At 49.2% G+C, this 9,015-nt stretch overlaps 2 protein-coding genes across 2 annotated transcripts; one reads left to right on the top strand and one right to left on the bottom strand.

Annotated features, from left to right (window-relative positions):
• The first annotated feature begins 1,188 nt into the window (after positions 1–1,188).
• On the top strand, positions 1,189–3,368 carry CCL13 (chemokine (C-C motif) ligand 13). Its single transcript, XM_011968590.1, has 3 exons — positions 1,189–1,339; positions 2,217–2,331; positions 2,772–3,368. The coding sequence occupies exons 1-3, from the start codon at positions 1,264–1,266 to the stop codon at positions 2,875–2,877; spliced, it is 297 nt and encodes a 98-aa protein (XP_011823980.1). The 5' UTR covers positions 1,189–1,263; the 3' UTR covers positions 2,878–3,368.
• A 2,088-nt stretch (positions 3,369–5,456) lies between these two features.
• On the bottom strand, positions 5,457–8,317 carry CCL1 (chemokine (C-C motif) ligand 1). The gene is made up of 3 exons (XM_011968589.1): positions 8,170–8,317; positions 6,870–6,981; positions 5,457–5,736 (listed from the first exon to the last, which is right to left on the bottom strand). The coding sequence occupies exons 1-3, from the start codon at positions 8,243–8,245 to the stop codon at positions 5,634–5,636; spliced, it is 291 nt and encodes a 96-aa protein (XP_011823979.1). The 5' UTR covers positions 8,246–8,317; the 3' UTR covers positions 5,457–5,633.
• Between the last annotated feature and the right edge of the window lie 698 nt (positions 8,318–9,015).

Raw genomic sequence — 9,015 nt, 5'->3', positions numbered from 1 at the left:
GGGTTTTACCATGTTGTCCAGGCTGCTCTAGAACTCTTGACCTAAAGTGATCCCCCTGGCCTCGGCCCCTTTTTTTCTTTTTTTTCATGGTCAGTTCAGGAGAGTTTTAGCTTCATAATAGGCTACAGAACCAACTTTCGGCTTCATCTATCCTTTCTAATATTTACTGTTTCCTATTTCTCTAATCCTAGCTGTTTATTTCTTCCCTTTACTTTCCCTGGGCTTATTTTGCTAGAGTGGAATGCAGAGGGATGAGTATTCCAGGAAGGCACAAAAATTGTGCCAAGTCTTGGAGCTAGGGATGAGTGGGGAAGGGACATGTTCAACCATTCTAAGCCATTCCCTCCCCAACTCCCAGCTCCCAGGTATGTGCCCCTCGCAGGAAGAGCCCAGGAATGGGCCAAACACATCACGTCTTTGCTCTGAGGACCACCCCAACCCTCCCATCAACAGCTCCAGAAACCCAATGGTCCTTCCTGGAAACAGGGGGCTCGCATCAGTCAGAGGTGTTTGAACCATGTCCCTCTGGGCCTGAGGGGCAGAAGGGGTCATATTATGGAATGTAAGGAGCCCCTGTCATCAGAACGTGACTTAATCTGTTTCAGATATTAGACTTCCACATAAAAGTTGACTTGGAAAAAGACTTCTGCAGCTAAACGAAAGTTTGAAACTACCTTGGTGATAAAATATAAGCAGACTAGCTTTCTCTTCTAGCTTTCCTACTCATTTCCCAGAAGACTTTGGTCAAGTTATTTAATCTCTCTGCATCCATTTCCTCATCTATGAAATGGGCATGATCATAATGGTACGTACCTCCTCAAACTAAATATATAACATGAACAGAGTCCTTAGCATAGCACTCTTTTCTCTACAGGAGTTAATTTTCATTGTTTTTCTTTTTTCTGCTAGAGAAAGTAAGCAGAAAACAGCTCCTTGGATGGCTTCCCATAGTGAGTGGCTGGGGCACATCTGTGTCCCTTTTTCCTCTCTGGCTCCTTGTGGCCTGGACAGCCAGAAGGAAGCCATGCCATGCTGCTTCAGCCCTCAGCTTCCCTCTTGCATTTCCTAAAAAAGTTTTTGGTGCCCAGCTCCAGCTCAGCAGATTCAAGATCCCCCTTCATCATGACTTGGTCAACACCCTACTCAGGCCAAGGTCCTCTGAGAGCTCCAAGCCTCCCCACTCCCTATAAAAGGCAGGCAGAACAGCCAGAGGAGCAGGGAGGCAAAGAAACATTGTGAAATCTCCATCTCTTACCCTTCAACATGAAAGTCTCTGCAGCGCTTCTGTGCCTGCTGCTTATAACAGCAGCTTTCAATCCCCAGGGACTTGCTCAGCCAGGTAAGTCACCATCACCTCCCCTCTCCCTCTCTTTCCCTCTGTTTCTCTCTTCAAGGAAGACCTAAGCCCAAGTGCTCCCACTTTTTTTTTTTTTTTAGATCGAGTCTCATTCTGTTGCCCAGGCTGGAGTGCATGGGTGAGATCTTGGCTCACTGCAAACTTCGCTTCCTAGGTTCAAGCGATTCTCTTGCCTCAGCCTTCTGAGTAGCTGGGATTACAGGCACCCGCTACCACGTGCAGCTAATTTTTGTATTTTTAGTACAGAAGGGGTTTCATTATGTGGGCCAGGCTGGTCTCAAACTCTTGACCTCAAGTGATCCTCCCGTCTCGGCCTCCCAAAGTGCTGGGATTACAGGCGTGAGCAGCCATGCCCAGCCAAGTGCCCCACTTCTAAGCCCACCAGAATAGTAAGGCTCCTCAGAGGTTCACTTTAACATCTAATTTTAAAGATAGAAAGCTGAAGCCCATGTTGGAGACAGAAGGGACCCTACCCGCCCACCTCCAGCTTATCCCAGAGCAAGAATGAAACCTAAGCTTCTGACTCCAAATTTAGGGCCTTTTCTTTGACCTCATCTGATTTTCCCAAACTCTGCACATCTGGGACCACACCCAGTACCTTTCCCACTGGCCTTGCCCGTGGCCTCCCCCTAGATGGCAGTGACAAGTCCTCACCATGCAGCTGAGCCTTTGAGATCCTGAGGCCCATGTCACAGGTCCCACCTCACCTCGGGGTCTAGGGCGGGAGCGCTGGGCTTGGAGGTGGGTAAGATCTACTTCTTCCTCTTTGCTTTGCATCCCATACAGATGCTCCCTGCTGTATTCAAGCTGAGAAAAGCCTAAAATATTCTCAAAGCTTTTTATTTGTAACTATTTCTAGATGCACTCAACGTCCCATCCATTTGCTGCTTCACATTTAGCAGTAAGAAGATCTCCTTGCAGAGGTTGAAGAGCTATCGGATCACCACCAGCCGGTGTCCCCAGAAGGCTGTCATGTGGGTAGAAAAGTCCCTGCTCACCTGGCTCCTCCCCAACCCCACATTCCCCAGTCCAAAATTCTGCCCCAGGAGACAGACATCAGACTGACCTGGGATCTTACTCAGGATGAGATCTAACCAGACTATGTGATGCAAATCCTCCTATTTTGGCTGCACAACAGGCCCGAAGACGGCCTATAATTTCCCATGCCCTGCTTGCTGGATGGGCAGCAGGCCACACCCTTTAGCAGATGCCAAGATCAGTTTCCCAGGGGCAGCAAGAGCACTGGTTGCCTCCAGAGACCCCTTCTGTCCACACACCTCCTACCTCCTGTCCCGCAGGGGTGCCTCTTCACCTGTAGCAGGTGGGTCAGGCAGGTTTAGAGCCCAGTGTGTCATCTCCTAGGTAAACCCTCAAAGGGTTCCATCTAACTGCGCCAGCTTTCCTTCCTCCACAGCTTCAGAACCAAACTGGGCAAGGAGATGTGTGCTGACCCAAAGGAGAAGTGGGTCCAGAATTGTATGAAGCACCTGGGCCAGAAAGCTCACACGCTGAAGACTTGAACTCTGCTACCCCCACTGAAATCAAGCGGGAGTATGTGAAATGACTTTTCCATTCTCCTCCGGCCTCCTCTTCTATACTTTGGAATATTTCTACCATAATTTTCAAATCGGATGCATTCTGTTTTGTGATTCAAAATGTACTATGTGTTAAGTAATATTGCCTATTATATGACTTGCTGCTGGTTTGGAGTTTATTTGAGTATTGGTGATCTTTTTTAAAGCAAGGCGTTGAGCAAGTTGGTTGCTATCTGTAAGTCCCCTTCCCTTCCACTGTGAGCTGCTAGCAGTGGGTTTCTCTTTGGCTCCCAGAGGTTGAGAGCGTGCCTGTGGGAGTCATGGACATGAAGGGATGCTGCAATGTAGGGAGGCGATGCATCCTCCCAATGTAGGGAAGTGAATGTGAGGCGTTGCTAAATATGTTATTGTGGAAAGATGAATGCAATGGTAGGACTGCTGACATTTTACAGAAAATACACTTTATTTAAAATCTCTTACACAGTGGTGTTTTCTTCAGGAGTGACTTCCAACCAGTAGGAGCTCTAGGAGGTGTGGGTGGATGACAGAGCATGCCAGTGGATGGCGGATGTACAGAGGCCCTGGCCGTGAGGCTAGCCTGGCTCATCTGAGTTTCAGGGAGGGCCTGCCTCACCAGCCCAGGCTGTTCTGGAACAATGGTTCCAGTCCTCAGCATGGGTGCTCCTGGCTCGCAACTCATCAGTTTCATATTCAGTTCATTTCTTTCTTTAAAATCATACTCCTGCCAAAAGTAAACCCCTCCCTCCCCCTCTTGTCTCCCACCCCAATCTATGCCTCCCCACTCGAAGCAGCAAGTGATTCAGACTTCATGTGCACCTGACACCCAGAGGGAAACCAGATGACCAAGTAAGTCCTAGTGAGCCTCAGGCTTGGTAGGGAAGAGGGCACTTGGGCCGAACAGACCTTAGAGGATGGGAAAGTGTGGTCATAGCAAAGATTCTTTTAGGGGAGGTCCAAGAGGGCAATGTGGGGAGAGGGCCTGGGAGGAATATCCCCAAACGCTCAGATTTGGGTTTCTAGAGTGTAAAAGTTGGAGACATGTAGAAAGGAAAGTTGAGGGCAGGTTCTAGAGGAATTAGAATATCAGGGTGGGGAATTTAGACTCAGTTCCGAAGGCAGGAGGAAGGTCTGAAGGTTTTTGAGTTATCCAGAGGGAAGAATGGATGCCAGGAAGAGTAACTTTTGGCTGTGGATAAGATGGAGTTGAGAAGGGAGGGCTGAAAACAACCTACTGCAAGAGAAAATAGGGGCTGAAGGGCAGTCATGGGGGTGGAAGAGAGGAGGCAGATAAAGAAGACGGCCAGATGTGTGATGGGGGGCAGTCATAAGGGCTGAGGAAGGGCAGTCATGGGGGTGGAGGGGAGGAAACAGATTAAGAAGACTGGGCCAGATGTGTGACGTGTTGGATGGGGAATGAGGGAAACACAGCATGAGACCTTTGTCCTCTAAAAGTGACCTTTAAAGGTAAAGGTGTGCCAACCCCAAGACCTAGAAATACTTCCTTCCTTGGCTATTCTTCCTTGAATCACACGTTGTACAAATTGGAGCTTGTGAATGTCCCTTTTAAGGCATCGGGCCTCCTCTTCCTATGTGTCCACCGAGGGTTCTCCTGCTCTTCCCAAGACAGCCTCATTCCTCCAGATAAGCTGGGTGGGCATTTCAGTCAGACTCGGAACCCACCCATGCCTGGACACCCACCGAGATCTTCCTCAAGGAGAGATGGGCACTGCTGACAACAGCAGGGCCTGTCCCCCAGATCTGGTACCACGCTGCGTCAGGCAGTACACTTGGCAATTTGGGACACCTGGAGGAATTATCCTGGGAGGCAACGGCCCTGGGCTCTAACACCAGATCTGCCCCTGAATTGCCGCATCTCTCTTTAGCACTCAGTCACCTCATCTGTAAAGTGGGTTTAGCAACATTTTACAGGCAGACAACCTCACATGATCCCCTCCAGCTAGGGCTGCTGTGATTTGGTGATAACATCACCCCCCGAGGCCGCTGGGCAGAGAAATGTTTCTATGTCTATCTGGGACCTTACCTGTTGTGTTGGACTCATGTGTTGGTGCGTGTGTGTGTGTGTGCACGCGCCTGTGTGTGTGTGTGTGTGGGTGTGTGTGTGTATTTTTCTCTTCTTAGGGAGAAGTGCCTTACTTGTTGTGTTGGACTCGTGTGTTGGTGCATGTGTGTGTGTCTGTGTGTGCCTGTGTGTGTGTGTATGTGTATGTGTGTATTTTTCTCTTCTTATGGAGAAGGGTCTTGCACCCAAATGTGGACCCAGCTGTGAACCCCAACTTTCTGTTCCACTGTACCCCTCTTGGAAGCCAAATCTAGAGGCAGAGAATCTACACCACCACCCCGAGTCAAAGCTTACCCTCCAGGACAAAGGCAGTCACTGAGAGGTACTGAGTCACTTATTAGCTCAGTTCCCCTGGCACCAGGTACAACATGTCTCCCTCCTCCTGCCCCATCCTTCTGTCCCTGTCTTCCACCTCTCAATGCCAATCAAGTTTTCACTCTGAAATCCAAGAGACACAGAGGGCTGGGGGTTGATCATTCTATAATTTAAATGTAGAAAGTGCAACAACATAGCTTATCAAGACCAAGCAGATCCTCTGTGACCCAGCAAAAGCGGGGCAGAAGGAATGGTGTAGGACTGGGGGTTTCCGGGACAGGTGAAGCTATGTGGTTTCCAGAGCCCATAATGGAAAGAAATCTGCTCATTTTCTTTTTGGCAGGCAGTGGCTCAGCTTTTTAATGTGATTCTGAACCCATCTAGCCTGGTTCAAGGCGCAGACCTCGTTGCCTCTCTTCAGCTTGAATCTGTGAACAGAGAATAAGAGAGAAGGCTGAACCACCCAAGCCACCACTGGGTGAGCACCACACAAGCCCCGCCTCCTCCGGCTGCCAGGTCCCCTAAGCTGCTCTTGCTGGGCCTTGGGCTCCCCTCTGTAAATGAAGTTGCTGTACAGGATGTGTGGTTGGCACGGTGGGGAACAGCCAAAGCACCAGGAGCTTATGAATTGAGCTTCCTGGCCCCCTCTCCTGGTTTCAATTTGGTGTATCGGGGTGGGGCTGAAGAGCCTGAAAACATTCTGACGATGAGAAATTCGCATCCTAGAATAGCTCTCTGCTCCAACTTTAATGTTTCTGCGTCCATCTGGGGCCTTACTTGTTGCATCGGACTCGTGTGTTGGTGCGTGTGTGTGTGTGTGTGTGCCTGTGTGTGTGTGTGTGTGTGTGTGTGTGTGTATTTTTCTCTCCTGATCTGTCTACTTCCTAAACTGGACTATTGTCCAATCTATAGACCAACTCTGTCTCTTACTATCTAGTTGATCTTAGACAAATATCTCTACCTTCCGGAACCTCACTTTTCATGATAACAAAAATATGTACCCCAAGAGGATCGACAGAGAGAATATACACAAAAAAGCCTTAAAATACTGACTGGTATGTGAAAGCTACCCCAGTTAAGTTTGTAAAGACCCTGTGATGCAGCTATGTTTATGCCCCTTCACGGATAAGGAATACAGAAGGATACGCAGATAATTAGGTACAAAGGAGTTACCTGTCCACGGTCATCCAAGACTATGGGTTCCAAATCTAGAGGCAGGAACTAATCCTGGTTCCCTTGCTCTTCCTAGTGCACAATAACCCCTTGTGCTTTTGTTAAACAATTCCTTCCTCTTAGCTCATAATGCTGGGATGTAATACTTGGCACCTTGGAGTTTCAGGAAACACAAGTCACTGCAGGAGCACAGATGCATCCTTCCTCACACCTGCTAGGAAGCTCCGTGCTCCCTCTAGCGCCCAAGCGCGGTTTGCACCCAGATGCTGGCAACTCTGGGTTTAGAAACCTTATTCTGGTAAAATACTGTCATCTAGTGTCTACTCTTCTAATTCCAGGCTGGCGGGGTTCTGTTCTCTAGGGAGAGATTGAGCAGGTGATCACTTACATTAAGCCCTCGTTGGAGCAGCTGGAGCTGGTATTTCTGTAACACTGGATTGCCCGCAGGGAAATCTCTTTCTCCACAAATAAGAAGCAACATCTGGAGAAGGGTACCTGCACTGGAAGAGGAACACAAACGATGGTTTGCATCCATTTCTCAAACTCTCACCTGTAGCACAATTTTTAAAAAACAAGCAAAAAAACACCTCCCAGGACAAGCCCTGGTTTGGGGACCACATCCGGAGGGTGCTGGCATGGCTCTGTCTCATCAGCCACCTCGTTCTGGGGCTAGGTAAAGAGTCAGAAGATTGGGGTTCAGATCTGAGCTCCCCGCACCCCAGCTGAATGACCTTGAGGAAGATGTGCCTTCACCCCAGCCCTAGACTTCCCATCTGTAAAATAAGACTTTTTGAAGCCTGGTTTCTAAAGGCTCATCCAGTTTTGGTATTTCACTGCATATGCATGATTCTACCCCAATACTCATGTCCAAGGGCCCTGGGCCCCACACCCTGGGGACCTGATCAGTCTGATGCAGGACACGGTGGTTCACAGTTCACAGACCTGATCTGGGGAAGATTAGGAATTGTTTGAGGACTCCAAGCTGATGAGATGACAAGGGAAGAGCTCCCAGGAACTAGCTAGCTGCCCTACTCAATCTCTTGAATCCCCTCCTGCCCTGGTCCTCGGCTCTTTCCCAGCCCCCAACCCCCACTCTGTTCATTTGTGCATTCTCCTCCCACACCACACCCCGCAAGAGACCTGCATTCCAACCCCAGCTTCTTCCTCCTAGTTTTTCCGTTTGCAACCCCTTTCATGCCTCTTACTAGGTTGGTACTCTCCAGACAGCCTTGGAGAGCGGACATAATCAACTCCATTTCACTGACAGAGAAAGCAGAGTTTGAGAGCTAAAGTGACTTGCCCAAGAGTAGCCAACTGTTAGAGCCCAGTCTTGCCTTCAGACTCTGCTTTGTGTCTGTCACGCTGTGGAAGCTACACCCAGGCCCTCCCCTGGACCTCGGGCCTTCCCACTTTAACCAAGTAACCTCACAGGCTCCCTCCCTTGGGTCTGGATGAAGCAGAGCCTCTTTGTACTGAAGCTGGCAGTTCAGTTCTCTGTGTTTGCCCCAACTCATGGTTCTCCTACTGGCTCTCACCCCCAGCCCGTCCAAGTTCACCATTCCTCCTCTTTAGATAGGAAGAGGGGAGACTGAGTTGGTGAGTTCAAGGAGGCCTGCTCCAACCCCAGAGTGGCTGACCATGTTTCTGCCCTCCCTAGAGAGACACAAAGTGATGCCTGCCACACTCACTGCTCTTGCTGTCCACGTCTTGTGGCCACATCCCAGCTAGCAGCAAGCACACCAGGGCCGTGGTGATGATCTGCATGTCTTCTGGTCTGGCTCTGGCCTTCCTGGAGCAGCTTTGATGAGCCTGGTGAAGCTAAGAGCTCACCACTGTGCCACCCTGAGATGCCGAGGGCTTTTATTTGAAAAAAAAACTCCACCCAAAACTCCAGGCCATGGTGGGAGCCACAAGTGGGAAGCCATAGGGACAGGGAACAGTTGCTCACACCCAGTGACCATGTGGTAAACTCCTTTCCCCACCTCTCCTGGGTGTTATTTGTGGTCATGGATTGATAGGTTGCATTGGGAACTTCCCCAAGTGTGGGAGCAGATAAGAATCTTGAAAAAGTGCGTGGGAACTGCCCTGGTTGAGTGGGAAGCAAAGAAAAGTAAGTGAGAGGAAGTGGCCTGTGTGTGGCTTATCCAACCCTACGTCATTCCATCCAGGCATGTACTACTGCTTCAGGGTAGAAGAGTTGGGACCTGAGCAGAGATACACCTGCATTTGAATCCCAGTTCTGCAGAGGAGGGATTACATAAACTTACCAAAATGCATATTCACACAAAATGCAAATAGCAATGCATGTCTCAAGGATGTGCGATAAGAATTAAATAACATTCTCTATGTCAAGTGACTGGCCTAGATATTGGCCATTTCTCTTTTTTTCTGTTTTTTTTTTTTTCAATCCTCAACACTTTTCAACAGCTTATTCTGTTCTAAGTCCTTGGTTAGCCCCAGGGAAGGCGGTTATCAATGAGGAGCACTGCCTGACCTCGAGCCACTTCTCTTCTACTCACAGATAAACACGTGAA

Source organism: Mandrillus leucophaeus, unplaced genomic scaffold, assembly GCF_000951045.1.
Source record: "Mandrillus leucophaeus isolate KB7577 unplaced genomic scaffold, Mleu.le_1.0 Scaffold849, whole genome shotgun sequence".
NCBI classification, from domain to species: Eukaryota; Metazoa; Chordata; class Mammalia; order Primates; family Cercopithecidae; genus Mandrillus; species Mandrillus leucophaeus.
Note: the sequence above shows the minus strand (reverse complement) of the source record. Positions and strands in the feature narration are given on the sequence as shown.

Excerpts from the sequence above, each read along its gene's own strand:
- CCL13 (XM_011968590.1), top strand. The coding sequence starts at position 1,264 with ATGAAAGTCTCTGCAGCGCTTCTGTGCCTGCTGCTTATAACAGCAGCT. Across the intron at positions 1,340-2,216 it reads CCAGGGACTTGCTCAGCCAG|ATGCACTCAACGTCCCATCC; the intron begins GTAAGTCACCAT and ends AACTATTTCTAG. Across the intron at positions 2,332-2,771 it reads TGTCCCCAGAAGGCTGTCAT|CTTCAGAACCAAACTGGGCA; the intron begins GTGGGTAGAAAA and ends CTTCCTCCACAG.
- CCL1 (XM_011968589.1), bottom strand. The coding sequence starts at position 8,245 with ATGCAGATCATCACCACGGCCCTGGTGTGCTTGCTGCTAGCTGGGATG. Across the intron at positions 6,982-8,169 it reads AGACGTGGACAGCAAGAGCA|TGCAGGTACCCTTCTCCAGA; the intron begins GTGAGTGTGGCA and ends TTCCTCTTCCAG. Across the intron at positions 5,737-6,869 it reads TGCTCCAACGAGGGCTTAAT|ATTCAAGCTGAAGAGAGGCA; the intron begins GTAAGTGATCAC and ends CTCTGTTCACAG.